We start from the raw sequence: 17,362 nt of genomic DNA on the forward strand, positions 1-17,362 counted from the left end.
TTTAGAAAGTTGGTATTTTTTGCTTTAAAAATGACTTTTGGATAAAAAGTTCTCATTATCTCGTCATTAATACGAGTAATACCTACATTGAAATTGTCAATAACTGACACTTAATTCATAGACTTCAATTGAGCGTTGACAAAAAAGGTAAACTCATTTCTGTGACACTATTTCGTAATTTATTCAATAAACTACCCAGCTCGCTGACGTCTCGGCCATCCAGTAACTATTCCCGTTGAGACTGAAGACTATTAGTTTCTCAAGAACCCAGTCTTACTTTTACAAATTGAATCTACCAGTATATCCCAACAGAAATAGATATTCCTTTTAGAAGAAATTTGTTTGGCCGTCTAAAATGTATGACTATAGAACGGCATTATGTTCCCTTTTAAATTGGTAAAGTAAGTAAATGAAGCGTACTTTTGGGCTTCTCTTTCAAGGCTGGAATAAAATTAGTTACATTTACTATTGCGCAGCATTAAAATAGAATCGGATAATGTAAATCTCTGGGGCTATATTATTCTCACGAAGCCATAGTCGAGCAAACATAACCTTCTATGCAAACATAATTAGATAAACGTACTGGCTAACGTGACTCGGTACACCTTGACCATAGATCCATGAACCGATGCAACGATTCCCAAATCAATATTAAATCAGAATCGACATCGCTTGAAGTGCTTCTATGACATACATACATTTGCAAGATGCGCTACAGATGATTATGTAGTTACCTTCCTCTAATATCGCAGGTTTATATGTGTTCTTAACGACATCATTACTCCGGGGAGTCGCATCGTAAAAGGCTTGCTAGTAAGTACTAAGTACACTTACTTAGTCCCGTGGGAAGTCAACTGAGTTACTGCTCAACCTTATGCTTTTGATTATAAATGAATTCAGAGACATCCTTGCCTTGGCATTATGACTTTGGAATAGCTAATTGCTATACTCGTGTACTTTATGATGCTGAGATAGTTAGGTTGTTGTAATTAAAACTGATTTTAACGGAGTTGTTGTAGTAGTGCTTAAGAATGAAATAGGTGGAGACTATAATACCGTCGCCGCGTCGTTTCGTTAAGCAAATAATGGTGGTATCTTCTCCCTTAGGTTATGGAAAGTAAACATGCGACTAGGTCAAAATGGGGACAAATTATTAGGTGGATTGGATGGTTATTAAATTAGACATAAATATGTATCTACAATAAAGTTGATATGTCAACATGACAAGGCAAAATTTTTCTCATCTCGCCCTTACGTGACGGCAACAAGTTTGGCGCGAACTACATCTGTCGTCGTACTAACCTGATGTTGCCTAGCCTCCTGCTGCTTAAGGTATCGCAGTCGCTGCTCCTTGGCGCAGAGCAGCTGGTGCTGCGTGTCGATCTGCTGCTGCTGGCGTAGCGCCATCGCGCGCAGCTCGCCCAAAGTCAGCTCCACCCCTTCCCCCAACTGTGGACAAGAGGACGTCACTTTTAATATCATTAGAGTATGACATTACACGACTGTGTTTGGATGGCACGTTAAACTATAGGTCCCGGCTGTCATTCAACATCCTTGGTAGTCGTTACGGGTAGTCAGAAGCCAGTAAGTCTGACACCAGTCTAACCAAGGGGTATTGGGTTGCCTGGGTAACTGGGTTGAGGAGGTCAGGCAGGACAGTCGTCGTGAAATGACACGACTCATTTACAGGTATGTATGTTAAAGTACAGTACAGCAGAGGTCTTTTCCATAAGATCTTCTCCGAAACGTGCACCTAACTAACTATTGACGTGTTGCTCACATCTGAATAGGTCTATATGAAATACAATCCTTTGACATTGCGTATACCCGTGAGAAGAAAGAAAAGGTAGAAAGAAAATTATAAAAAAATTGCATCTACTTCTCTTAGGTCACGATCAGAAATATTGAATCATTTGTAACCTACTTTACTAACGCTTAAAAAAAGAACCCGCTTGACGTTCTTCTCATTTCAAAAATAGACAACGTTATAAATTTAAAAGATGTTTCTATCACGCCATTAATAAAGTCTGCAGAAGAATAAGATAGCAAGACAATACAGAGCATCCTGTTCTACAATTTCTTTGTACTATTTGCTCTACGGAAACTGAAATGAAAAAGTCTCGATCACTTTTCAAAAGAGGTCTTTATTATAGAAACCGGGTTGGCACAGCACTAGTACTGGGAAGAAACAAAAAACTTCTTTTGTTCCGTGGTTGCGACGGATTGACTTTCACAGCTTTCATGTGGAAGTCTCATCGGGATCAAATGTGTGAGGAGTCTGGTTACGATTGTCATAGAGGTGTTGAACTTTATGCTGTTTAGGAATGAATGTAGATGTAATGATGGTAGCTTGTAGTGGTGGATAGGGTCGGTAATTGTAACATTGTAACATGTATGTATATTTTTGACTATTTCTTATGAAAGACAATAAGACTGTCGAATTAAATACTAATGTTCTTTGAAATATTCATGTAAGAAAACTCAAAATGCCGCAGAGCGCTGAAAGAAAATTTTCTTTTTCGTAATACCTACTGATCTTCGTAGGTTTAATTTAATGACAACGCATATTAAGAAGAAAATCCCGAAGAGAAGGTTTATCCGCACTTTATTATCATGAAAAAGACATTGTAAGTTCACCTCGATATTGTTAAAGGGAGAACTTTAACAATTTCTCTTTTAGACATACACAATTGAAACTTTTTCTTGCTAGATATATCTACTTACATTAGTGCGACAGAATGAGGTCATTCTGTACGTACCTAAGTAAGTAATATGGTCATAATAATCTTAATCGATCGATATAGCACATGGTACAGCATTACCTACTTATTTTTAAATACCCCAACAGAAATACATACTAAGTATTCATTTGTTATCAAAAAGTTTGAACTTAATTAAATTAAGATAACAATGCTCATCTGATCTCATCAAATAACAATAACCACCATCATTTTCCTTTCGCAAACATCGACGGTCTCAATTTTCATCAGCATAGACCAAGTTTAACATTAATTAAGGTATATCCACAGAGTAGAAAATACAATCTACATAGATATAATATTACTAAACAAGATTGCGCACGCTCAAAATATATATTTACGAAAATGAACTCTATTCTAACGCAATAAGGTACTAAATTGGTTGCATAATACACAGAGGCAAATCCGAGCCGAGAGGGATAGTTCGAACGGAGGCTGTTTGTCTCTTTCTAACACCTTGCCAGCATAAAAAAATGTTGTGATCAAAAGTTTTGTCTTCCCAAAAACAATTGAATCACTTATATTTTTATCTTATTTTAACAATTGTAAGTCAACAAATTAATAACAATCGCATTAATTTATTCGTATTTATTATTAAAACATAAACAACATAAATTTTTATTTAGCTTTTTTTTATTTTCTAGCGGTAACCCTGAACATTCTTGGCGCGTAATCAGCATTTAAAATTTTGTTTATTTTTTTTTTGTATTAAATCAATTTAAACTATTAAAATGGTGAAAAAGTGTTGCGTTTCTACTTGCAAAAGTGAATCCTATGGTGGTTGCAATATATCGTTCCACAGGTTAGCTAATAATAACATTTTCGTAAACCAAACAACTAGGGTGCCCATGAATTCTTGTAACGAGTCAAAATATGGGTGATGGATTTTAAAACTGTTGTACTATTGTTATAGCTTCCCAAAAAATGAAGAAAGGCGACATAAATGGCTCAGCAGTCTATATATGAAGTAGAAATACAAAAAAAAACAGTCTTCACTTCGAATCTTCCTGCTTTTATACTGCTAATTTCCGCTAATTATTAAAAGCCTTTATTAGTATCTTAAGGTCACAAACTGCGTAAGTTAAAACTTCAATACTAATCTGTGTTTAATAATCTTAGCAAATTCGGATTTGTCTCACATAGCTTAATCTCATAGTCACCCTATTAGAAAGGGACAGACAGCCTCCGTACTAACTGTTTCACTCGGCTCGTTTTTTGGGTTTATATGCGCAGTCCTGTTTACTAATATTATGTCTATGACAATCTACAGCGAACACAACCCATCAGGCTCCTGTGTCTATGGTTATAACAGGTTAATCAACCACTCCTTATCCTGTTCATCGCTAAAGCCCGCTGTTCAATGCGCTCACCGATAGTTAATGTCCATTGACAACCGACGCTTTCACACACATTAAGAGTGAATTATTAGTATACGGGTTTCCTTCCAGTATTTTCCTTGCAGATAGGAACATCCGTGTGTCGTGTATCTTTAGATTTAAGGGCGTGAAACTGTTTTTGCGGTTATAACTGCCTTCAGCAATCATCATTAGATCTTTGTCGCACTTACGTAGTCGTACATTTCCGTGACGGAAATATGTACATACTTTTAAGTAAAATTTAGAGTTAAGTAAGTAAAGTTTGAGTCTTGAGTATTTCGAGGTGGGATATATAATCCCTAAGTTCGTGCCATTCTAAGGCTTCTATATTTTACCCACCACTTACCTACAATAAAAGTTCAATAAAAACATGAAAGAAGAAGAAGAAGCAAGGATCAAAGTTCGTGTCATCCTCATTTTGTATTACCTACAAGGAAATCCCATGGGAGTCGCGTGAATACATTGGAGTTCGACGTGTCTTGCACCTGAATCGACAAATAACTTTGCTTTTATATATTATTGATGGAAGGTAAAGAAATGAAATTACGTTGTATGGTATTTTTATTTGCCCATAATACACCCTTTTAGCCCCACCCATATAGTGCAGTCATTGAAGCGAAAAATACGGTCTAACCTCCGAATTTTTTTACTGTGAACCGATTTGCATGAAATTTTGGAATTAGGTTCATCCTACCCTTAACTTCAAAAGTGAATATGATTTGAACTCCGCCACCCCCCCTGGGGGTGGTTGCCACCCCTTCTTTGGGGTGAATATTTTTTTTGCAAAATAACCTCGGATATCGATAGAAAACCTAATTTTAAGCATAAGTTGTCTTTAAAGTTTAAAAAAAATCCAATACTTTCCAAGTTATTGGCAATTGAAAATTCGCAATTTTTTCACGTTTTTCATCGGTTTTTTTGCAAATATCTCCAAAAATATACGTTTTATCGAAAATGTATAAAGAACAAAATTGTAGCAGGTAAAACAACGAACAATTTGTTTTTTTTATAAACTGTTCTAAGTGCAATATTAAGCTAGATATTAAAGATCAAAGCCGTTTTTTATTTTGTCTGAAATTTAATCGACGTAGTTTATGCCATCTATTATTTTAGTAAGTTGATCAATTTACGAGTTTTATTATTTTCCGGTTACATATAAACACATTACAATAGTTGTGACTCTTTATTATACTGCCTACTTTCACATTGCTCCAAATATTGATACTCCGAAGTTTTCAGTTACTAAGTAGAAAAAAATATGACAAGTTTTTGGACCGTAACTCCTTCAATTTTCATGCTATCACAATTTATAAAAAACCACTGTAAAAGTAATTAAGAGAGCTACAACATCCATCATTGCAATATATAGTAAAGAACTTTTTTCTAAAACGGTGAAGGGTTAAAGGGCTTAAGAGAGGCTGTGATTGCGCTGCCACGCGCTCTTTAAACAATCATATCTCCGTCAATTTTTGTTCGACAGAAAAAACAAACAAACCTAATTGTTTGTCAGAAAAATACCTAATTTTTTTATCAGTACACTTTTATACGTATCTGTCGTAATTTTTGAGATATTATGAAAAACAAGTGGGTTTTTCTTTAATTAGAAATTTTGTTATTTTCCTTAATCGCGACTTTTTTGAAAAATATCTGTCCTAAAGCAGCCAAACTGATACTATCTATCAAACTCTTCATAATAAAGTTAATCCTAGGCGGAATACGATTAATTTTAATTTTGGTGGAAATGGCACTTATGAAACCCATTGATTTAAAAGAAAAAATATAAGATGCTCCCCTTATTTGCAATACAGCTCACTTATTTTACGTGCAAAAGACTTTTAATAGTGCTCATCTTAAAGCTTATTTCAAGCACTACAAAACCCATTTTTATTAGAATTTATAAAATGCATCTACTCGCCGCTACATGGCATTGACCACAACGATTAAATTTCAGACAAAATAAAAAACGGCTTTGATCTTTTATATCTAGCTTAATATTGCACTTAGGACATTTTATAAAAAAACTAATTGTTCGTTGTTTTACCTGCTACAATTTTGTTCTTTATACATTTTCGATAAAACGTATATTTTTGGAGATATTTGCAAAAAACCGATGAAAAACGTGAAAAAATTGCGAATTTTCAATTGCCAATAACTTGAAAAGTATTGGATTTTTTTTAAAACTTTAAAGACAACTTTTGCTTAAAATTAGGTCTTCTATCGATATCCGAGGTTATTTTGCAAAAAAAATATTCACCCCAAAGAAGGGGTGGCAACCACCCCCAGGGGGGGTGGCGGAGTTCAAATCATATTCACTTTTAAGGTTAAGGGTAAGATGAACCTAATTCCAAAATTTCATGCAAATCGGTTCACAGTAAAAAAAATCGTAGCAATAATGCTTCAATGACTGCACTAATAAAGCATTTTATTTAACGACTCAACTCAGAACATACTCGATCGATTTCAAACTATTTTCTTTTATAATTAGAAATACATATTTACCTTATGTAACTAAGCTATATTTTCATTTCAGTACATGAAAAATGTCTCTAGTCTAGAGATACAGGGAAAACCGCGGGAAACAGACTGGATTTTACATTATTGTATTGAACAATTCACTCTCGTAATAAACAAAGCCAATATTTTTAATAACGTCACGTAGAATCAATTCAGCGAAAATCCCCTTTACTACAAGATGAAAATTGCCAGTGACTGGTACAGGTGTACCAACGAAGGTATAAAGTAGCAAGTCGTTCAGGCGCCGGGAAATAATGCGCTTACAAGACTTACATATTGCGACTGACTCGAATAAAATGTACGTGGTACAGTGCTCGTAGAACATGTACCCAGTTTGTTACAATTACGTGATATTTTAAGCTTCTACCCACTACGTTAAATACTGAAATTTTTTTATTTGTTAATTTAAAATTTAAGGTTTTCCTCACCAAAAGAAAGAAATTCGGAAGGTTATTTAAGGTGGTTTACTGATGTCTGAGTGTTATTTCACGACACAGAAAAGCAGTGACACAAAAAAGAATGGTAAATACAGTTTAGTTTGTAAAATGACAACTAATAAGTTATTCAAAGACCGTAGAGTTCTTTCATGTTATGGGTATGAAGGTCTTATCGATTTTAGTGGAAAGCCTTGACATTTGATATGAACAACAATGACGTCATGAATAGAAAATATGGGAATATTTGTGAAAGGTACTATAGAACAACTACACGCTTCGACAGGCAGACGCAGTACTTCGATAAACTGAAATTATTTTGACTTCTTCGCGCCTTCTTCCTCTATTTTCTAGCTTACTTCCAGACATCAATGTTATATTTATTGCAGATTTTTTTTTTGTAAAAATTGTCTTCATATTATTATATGTTGCTGGTAAAAACGCAACAGTACTCGCATTTCGTGAAACAGATAGAACATAGGATTGGTACAATACGACTGGAACTAAAAATAGAGTTCACAACACACAGCATCAGTCCGCTCACATCCAGTAATTGCATTTTTGTGTACACCCCCCACTACTTCCACCCTCTCCCAGGATTAGTGAGAGTGCTCAAATATGAGTGTCTTTCACAGATAGCTGTCGACCAGCGTGTGGAGAGGCCCAACGATCTGGCTTTTAATACCGCATTAGTGGCCTACGATTGTTTGAAATTGTCTTCATAATTCAGTTGGGGTCGCCCTTTTTCATAACTCAGTATAATGTATCGTCGTGAAGGGGCGCGGCTCTTATATCTGGCATTTATTATTTTTATCATAGAACCTTTATAGCTGTTAAAGTCGTAAGCATTTGGGTGGGTAAATACGTTTCGACGGAGTTACAGTACGACCATGATATTTAGGGACGCCCTGTCATTTTACTAGCGATATTTTTTCCAACTGTATGTGTAAAGCAAATGTAGAACAAAATTAATATAAATTAGGAACATTCCTAATAAATTGTGGTTGTGACGAATTATATTCGTCTAGCTAGATTACGACTGTGCAGCAACTAAAACAGACAAGACAGTACAGGAGCAGCACATAACAAGACTATTCACGGAATCCTACTGTTCATCCTGGTCTTTACGGGGAAAATATAAAATTGTTACATTTGGCCCTTTCGTATCGGAGAATTTAAGGGCGTCTGCGGGCACGATTTATATATATCTTGACACTTGTTGATAGCCTGCCCTGCCGGAGCTCTGATGTATTGGCAGAGAGATACATTGTATTACTGTCAAGCCGTGAAAGGGTATTATAAAGCTGACCTCCGTTTGTATTGAAATTTGCGATGAATGGTGGGATAGCGCGATAAAAATATAAACCCAAAACATATTTATCTTTCATTCATTTTTTATTTTATTTGCAGTTGTGAATGACTGAAAGGGGAGGGTTGATGAGGTTGACGCGATATATTTTATTTAAAGTGGTTTGAGTTTATTTGATAGCGGTTTTGAATACAGTTTCGAAGCTTTTTCATTAATTATGATCTACCTTTACTATTTTATTGTAGGTAATTAAGTATTCAAGTAGAAAAAAATTGTGTATCCTACAAATCATCTTAAATTATCCTTCAGAACAGATTACACTAATGTTAAAATTCACAGATGTTACAGCCTCATATTCACATTAACATTTATAACATTACGTAAGAGAACTGTATGGAACTCTTATAAAATAAAACAAAACGTAGATAGTCGTAAATATATGGTCGTGGTGATAAAAACAGAAGCAGCCGTTGCCTTTTAATTTAATTGCAGCACTCAACAATATTTCTCCTCCATATTAGTTTATACGTAAAGAGACTATTGTAAAAATGCATAAAGTAATATTTAAAAAAGAACAACACCCTGTGTTGTTTGCTTTTAGAAAAATTTGCATTAAAATGTGTCTTTGTTTATGCACATACTGTTTTAAAATTACAAAATGTATCTAGTCTTTCAGTTAATCTGATATTCTTATGTATTCATGAAAAATTAAGTTTTGTTGATGAAAGCAGAACAAAAAACACTGTGACGTTATTACCTTTTTGTCAACAGAATAGATAGAGAAAAAGCTAGTTATAAAAATCATCCATATTTTCAGGGTTTCTGACCTCTTTTACTGCCAAATATTTCCCATTGTGCTCTCGTTACGAGATATAGAGGTTACACAAATATTAGGTCTCATAACAGAGAACTCGAATCCCGCGTATAATAATGGTTGAATAGTTTAGTAGTATATAAACGTAAGTGAATTTCTGTGTCGGTCCATTGTAAAAATGTGGACGGCGAGCGCTCCCTTACCTATGAATAATGTATAAACTGACGGATCACTAATAGTTGTTACCAATAGGTTTGTTTTTTTACAAACCAACATTTTTATTGACAAGATTTGAGTGATTTACATACGAGGGCCAGGAAAAACAGAAATCCATGAATTTGAGATTTTTTTCATGGATTTGTGCAGTAACAATAAAATAACCGACCAAGTTTTGCCATTAGTTCATCACCATCACACGTAAACCATGTTTGGGTAAAGAAACAACTATTCGTATTGTTTAACCTAATGAATAGATGCTTGGCTGTGGGATCATCCATGGGGCAATATTTTTGAGATCATAACTAAACAATAACATGCTGCTCCAACGAAACATTTAGGTCATAAATATCTAGTTCCCACCTCCCCAGTAACACGTCATATATATAACGAACAATCCGCTGGGAATTACGCCACAGCCAAGGCTTGGCTTGTAGAATTACTTTACCTATCTTATTTGTAACAAAATATACCGTGTATATAGGCATATTTCCATGAAATATGGTACAAACTGGAATACGTATAGCAGGTAACTAATTGATAAAAATATTTTATGTAGCCTTTTTCTACCTTTATTTACCTACGCCATACTTCTTTGAAAGCATATTCAAAATATTCTCCTTTTCATAAAGTCTAGTATGCAAGATTATAAGGTGATAAAAGCTGTTTTAAATCTCCGCAATTTATACTCAACGAGAGAATTATCTTGGACACAGATTAAGATGAAAATAAATCCTTCTACAAAGTCCGAGTAAGTGCAATCTTTCGTAGAAACTTTTCACTTTGTGCAGTTTTGGAATTGGCAGATATTACTCAAATAGTATAAAGTATAAAATGGGTAGTTATCGCTCTATGAATGGATTCTTGCTCTGGGTTAAAATAAATTGAATGAAAAGTCACGAGGTATGCTTTGAATGGAAACGTACGCACTGTACCGTATTAACATGTTCACGTGCATGAAATAACGATCAACTTCAAACAATTTGAATTCCCTTTTTTATCAAGTTACGAAACGTTTTTGTCGCGAGAAAAAAATGATTATGTGATTTGACAGGGTGGTGATTTTATTTTCTGACAAAATAAAAGTTCTTTGTATTCTCGTGAAAACAAAATGGAATCAACATAATGATATTCTTACCCGAATAAAAGTGTCAACTATTGTATAACTCAGAAATAGTTTTTATAGCTCTATTTATTCTCCACTTCACACCTTTTCGTGTGTACAAACAGAAGTGTCAATAAGTACAAAATAAACGGAGAAACTACATATTTGAGTGCGTTTTCATTACGATTACGACTTCATTAACGGTTCAAAGACATGAAACTTAATTTGTTTAACTTCGTCTGTTAATTTGAGCTACTGGGTTTTAAAGTTGAAATTAAACATGAGATAAGGATGACGTCAGAAACGTAATCTGACTGTAAAAGATGATCCCGTCTGCTGGGACACAGAACGACTGTGTATTTAGAAACTGTATGTATTTAGAAAGCATAACTTCGAAATCCTGGTATGTAAATATTAAATTGTACAACATTTTGAAGAAGGTTTGTTTAGTTGAGGTTTACTTGCTTTGATTATTTTGTACAGAAACTAATTTTGAATGATACGTTTAATATCGTCTTATTAAGTAAAATATATTACCTACAAATAATCGAAATTTATGAAGCACCATCAACTAATCTATGGCCGTATAACCTACTAGTAAATGACCACTGAAGCAATATATTTTATCTAACATACATTTTATCCTTCACATTACGAAGCTTGAACAATTTGACTAGCGAATAAGTTATGTAAAGCCATTACCAAGTAACAATTTACGTGCAAATCTGCTACTCAATACACGTCTGTTATTTCTCTAGGCACTAAATTATTGCATGTACCATTCAACATGCTAACAGGGAACTGCAATCAAACTTTACTGTTGCGAAAACCAGCGTCAGAGCAAATGAAGGTGATTAAACACACCTTTAATAATTAATTGATTTAACTTTGTGGACTAAAGTTTTCAATAAAAGGTTAAGAGATTATAAAGCACTGAGTAATCGGCTTATAGCTCTGAGTGAGATTTTCAGGTGAAACAATATTTATAAAGAAAAAAACCCGACCATCTTTTAAACTAATAATTCTTATGATACTTTATTAAAGTAGAATAACCATACAATATACGATTTAGGATATACAATTGTACATATACATGTCATATATACAATCGTTAAGCTGAAAGACGTAAAGCCAATAGTTTTGATGGCTAAAGCTTCGACAACGTAGCATAGCCTAGTCTAAAGAGGCTTTCGTTAGGCATAGGGATTATTCCAGGGTTATGATAGCTGGCTCTACTAACTCTGTATGTCAGGAGATTTCCCTAAAAGCTCTGTTTGTTGGCAAATTGGATTACATTTCCGAAGAAGGTAGAATATACGCCTATCGATGTAGGTACATGCAAGTACATATAATTTATTCATGTAAAATTGAATATTTTTTCACATAATTTCGCCTGCTTCCTTTGCATACCCCGGATGAAAAGCTTCCCTTTAAGCGTCCCCAAAATACCAACTATCCCCGTGCAAAAATTCCTCACCACCATTTCCTCGTAAAATCGAACCTTACAAACAACCTTTCGCATGTCAAATATCAGTGAGGGTTACTCCAAATTGGTCCTGTGCAATAGTTCAGAAATGCAGCTTTCCTTGCATTACGAGTGCCGTTTGAAAGGCAATGCTAGCTCTCACAAATTAATTACTCGCTTAGAGTAAAACTGCTGCTTTCTACAGTCTAATTCAGTTGGGAATGACCCTTGTGGAAACCAGCTCCGCTCTGCTATAACGCAGTGGCGGTTTACACGTGTTTTAATTTCCAAATGTAATTAAATAGCAACAAGAATGTGTAAGTACCGTTATACAGGATTTTTGTTACCAAAATAATATTTTTGGTTGTTTCTTTTAAAGCGTCATTGGGTGTAGATAAGACAAATAAAAATAAATAATAACTTCACAGAGGTCAATGATAGAAAAATGGCTCTTATTGTTTTCTTTTCATAAAGCAAAAATGCATTAATTATTCATTAAAAGTTAAGCTTCACTAACATTTGGCTCACGAACTACAAACTCAAATAGATTAATGACACTTCAACTTTGAATAGCAAATATTTAACGTTACGTAAATCGCATTCATGTTGACTAATTAAACGTAGACTTTAATAAAGTTAAAATCAACGTACAAAAACCCCTGTTCAGAAGGTAATTAAAGCTATTGAGTGGACGAGCGTGTAAGTGAGGAGGCAAAGAACCTTCTATCTAATGAATAATACATAGAACCGTGTGAGTTCGCCCTTAGACGGGAAAAGTATGGCGCAAACTATAAACTTTAATTGAGCCAATAAATATTAGCGCGAAGTGTTATTATACGACCAAGTAATGTCGCATAAAAATAAATTATCGTTTACAACAAGAAAAACGTCAAAAAAAAAGTCGTGGTGGCCTAGTGGGAAAAAGTCGTGGTGGCCTAGTGGGCAAAGAACTAACCTCTCGAGTATGAGGGCGCGGGTTCGATTCCAGGTCAGGCAAGTACCAATGCAACTTTTCTAAGTTTGTATGTACTTTCTAAGTATATCTTAGACACCGATGACTGTGTTTCGGATGGCACGTTAAACTGTAGGTCCCGGCTGTCATTGAACATCCTTGGCAGTCGTTACGGGTAGTCAGAAGCCAGTAAGTCTGACACCAGTCTAACCAAGGGGTATCGGGTTGCCTGGGTAACTGGGTTGAGGAGGTCAGATAGGCAGTCGCTTCTTGTAAAGCACTGGTACTCAGCTGAATCCGGTTAGACTGGAAGCCGACCCCAACATAGTTTGGGAAAAGGCTCGGAGGATGAACAAGAAAAACGCGGTCATTAACTAGAATTATTATAGACATCTCTCTTGTAATGTGCTAAAGAATTTACATTTTGTTTATTTAAGAGGGCTGTTTCATAACCAGATGTGCCAGAAAATGTATAACAATTTTGAAATATATTCGAATTCTTTCTTAATTTCGCTGTACCTTAACACTTGCACCACGAATGAATCACAATACGGACTCGGCAAGGATCATTGGTTTCATGAATTTATTTGTTGTTCTACACGGTTCGTGAAAAAAATACACAAACATTCAACTGTAACATTTCGAATGATAGAAAAAACAAAGTTCCCATTCAACTTCATTCGTAAAAAGTTGCTATCGATTTTTATAACAACTACGTATTCAAGCGTGAAAAAGTTCTTCCTTGAATGACGTTCGCATTTTTTTCCGCTTAACGTGTCCATTCATGTGAGAATTTCATTTATGAGGTCTAATATATACGCAGAATGTTTCTACAAAGCTATTTGGATTGCGAATTGAGCGATGAATAATAGACTATCTACTGACTAGTCCCTCGGCTCTAAGGGAGATGAATGAATATTGTTAGATTTGGATATCATATCAAGATGGGATTTCCTATTCATTTGTAACTACACGCTACACTGCGTTGGGGTCACATTGCATATTGATATCATTGATTGAGGAAGCCTTGGCATTGCCAACATATTATTCGCAAGATGGTAACGAATAATATTTTTTATTCATAGATAGAGCGTCGCCAAAGGTTTTACCCGTTTAATGAGGAAACTATTTTCCGTACCTAGATCAAAGGTAGTGTTTATCCCTCTCTTTATGTAAACTATGTTACTGCCATGTTTCATACACAGTCATCTTCATAATATTAGTGTAATGTGATAAACTTTTTCATTCTACTTTAATTCCTACAAATAAACCGCATCACATAAAATAATAACAGCAGCTAACGGAATTAAACCTTAACAAAACTTGGTACAAAATGGCTTTATGTTTCAGTAGGTGCGTACATTAAATTCTGATTAATATTTATAGCGGCGAGCTACGTGAGGACGGGAACTTTATCAATTAATTTTCTCACCACCCCTTACTAATATGCAAAAACTCTTGTGTACGTTTTAATTATACAGTTTGTTAGTTTTGACGTGAGGTTCAAAGACTTTGCTTCTAACGCCCCTATGTTTAGTTAGAAGCTTTTTAGAGATTAGTAATGACCACGTTAGTTAACGCAAACACTTTTTGTCGCGGTAAGTAAATGTGTGTTTATATTTTTTACATTACTTTTTTTTTCGATATAAATGGCTTTTCATCATATAAAAAAGGTTGATTCAAGCTGCCAAGCTATTTGGTTTTGGCACTTGCGCTGATGGCTAACAAGGCCTATACGGGAGCGACTTTCGAAGAAAAAGTATTTGGTACCTATCCGAAGTATATTATTTTACATCTTCAATCTGATTCTTTTCGTCTACATAAGTACCTACACGTTTATTTTTTACTAGGTATCATAATATGATATTAGAAAAAGAAAACAATACCCAACTGCACAGGTTTACTAGAGAAGTATACTTGCAAATCCTCTTTTACACTCAAAAGCTTTACACAAACATGTTGTTTATATTAATGCTCTTAATAGTGCTGTATGATGGATTGTGAACTTTCCTTTGCTCATGCAAGTAACTAACCGGCTTTACCGAGAACACTCTTACCTACATACGCTTGTTGTGGTTACCTACTGGTTAACAAGAAATATGTGGAATAACTTAAATACTGTCGGAATACATTTTAATGGTACATAAATAGGAAACAAGGAATGTTGAATCTATTAAGTAATTATAATAAACTAAGCTTGATTGATTTATTACCTATTTCTTAACGTGATATTTTTAAGTTGCGTCCTGCCTGACCATTATTCATTTTTGAAATATTAACTACGACACAGCAAAATTACTAAAGTTTTGACAGCCTAATATTATTTTTTAGGAATACAAAATTACTAATTTAGTAGTTAGGAGCGCATAAATTAGAAGGATACAACATGTTCTGTTACGTAGCTTCGTTATTTCTCTCGGAACTCCATTCAAATAATTGTATTAAAATTATTACGCTGCAAATTGTTGTCTTAATTACGAAGTCAAAGCTATGAAACTACAATTAATTTACTTTTGGCAACATGTTATATTTAAACAACATTTTGAGTGCATTTTAGTTCTCTATACGTTAAATCAAAACTAAAGTTTACCGCTATGAATATTTCACTATAAATTGTAATTTCCATTTGCACGTGCAAGAACCTACATGTAAATAAAAATATACAAAGACCAAACATGAAATAGGTACCTTTAACTACATGTAATACCATTTCATATAAGTATGTCACGTATAAAATAGACCACCATGCAAGATTGCAAAATATTTCTGAACATTGATTTTCTTCAAGTTTCTTGCGTACAAAATATTCGTGACAGACATAATTCAACGTCTATTTATAAATTTAATTTGATTACGCCTGACTTAATTAAATTAAATTTACAAACAGAGGTCGGATTCTGTCACAATGTACTACAGAGTTGACCTAAACGTGTAGAGTATGATCGATAGAGCAACTTGGATAATCATGAGCGTCATTAATCACACAACACCTGACATTGAGCTAACTTGATTTAAGTGATAAACTCAGCAACTAAGACACAGATATACAGAAACTGTTAATTAATTTTGTAATTCGTTACTACATTATTTAAGTAAAAAACAAAAGAAAAAGACTAAGGTTTTGTCTTAAAATATGAGAATGATTCAACCTTTTTGTGGGAACAGACGACAGTCTTAATTTGTGAAGCCTAATTGTGGTTACTCCCGAAAATTTAATAGACGAAAAAATACATTGGAATTTCTTCGTGAAGTATTCAAATATTTTTGCTCACTAATTACATTTAAATTACATTTATAAAACTTGCTATGGAAACTGTTCTTTTTAAGAAGTTCCCTCTGAAACATCGGTTTGCTCAGACGTAAACCTTCACGGTGATACTTGTACACATAATGAAAAATTAAAAGACCATTCAAGTACGCCATGCTTCAAATGTCGGTCAAGGTGACATTTATGGGGGTTGTAACTTATAACACGAAAGGTCAACCCGGCATGCGGTAAACTAGCTTACAATATTACTTTGTTTTTTATTTCTAGCATAATAACATGGAAATTTTATTCGGACGTCCATAGTCCTGTCATTTCCATGAAACAAACCTAATCCCTCTAGGGTTAATTCGGATCGAAACTAGAATTAGCCAAATACCTAAATAATGTATGGCTACTCGTGAAGTTGGCCAAAGTAATTAGTGCACTAATAAACCAAAACAGACAGGGATTAATTAAACCGAATGTGCTATTACATTAATTAGCAAATGTGAGTGTTCGATTCTGTGTTTGTAATTAAGAATGGAATCAGTTTCAATCTATTGTAGTTTTATTAGCTGATAATTGGGTTGCCAATTACTTATAATAAACACCTGTGACTATCTATTTATAGTTAATACTGAAATTAGTAAGTTAATGAACTAGTAAGATTCGAAATGTGAAGAAAGATTCTAATGTTTTCAATGTCTATTTCTCTATTAGATTTTTTATAAATTCGGCTTCACATAACACCAACGCGCATTTGGTCATCTAGCGCATTGTTATTCTATTGTTTTACCTCTGGCAAACACTAGGAGAGCGCGGATATAATACTGTTGGTAAACAAAAGCCATAACGTAAAAAAGTTCATATTGCAACTGACAGCAATGGCCAGTATTTACAAAAAAATAAAAAAGAGTTTCCATTACTGTGGAGTTTACTGAAAAACAATTGGTCATTTTTGGCCTTTGTACTTCACTTGATTGTAAAAAAGTTTAATTTTGGAACATTATTTCGTGCATATGACACTTCCAGTAAAATGATAAACTCTATGCTTTTTATTGCCAGCAGTCATTTTGTTTGTACACACGAACATAAAATACAAGTTGTAATTGAATTGGTATTGTTTTAGACCGGTTAAATGGAGCCGACATTGATTTACTATGCCAACCGC

At 34.3% G+C, this 17,362-nt stretch overlaps 1 protein-coding gene across 5 annotated transcripts in view; it reads right to left on the reverse strand.

Annotated features, from left to right (window-relative positions):
• The window catches only part of LOC124636137 (apoptosis-stimulating of p53 protein 1), a 243,615-nt gene that overhangs the window by 43,200 nt on the left and 183,053 nt on the right, over positions 1-17,362 (reverse strand). For all 5 annotated transcript variants that reach the window (XM_047172068.1, XM_047172067.1, XM_047172066.1 and 2 more), the window contains one exon: positions 1,303-1,449. In XM_047172068.1, coding sequence (XP_047028024.1) covers positions 1,303-1,449 — 147 coding nt within the window. The remainder of the gene's footprint in view (positions 1-1,302; positions 1,450-17,362) is intronic.

Source organism: Helicoverpa zea, chromosome 14, assembly GCF_022581195.2.
Source record: "Helicoverpa zea isolate HzStark_Cry1AcR chromosome 14, ilHelZeax1.1, whole genome shotgun sequence".
Classification (NCBI taxonomy): Eukaryota; Metazoa; Arthropoda; class Insecta; order Lepidoptera; family Noctuidae; genus Helicoverpa; species Helicoverpa zea.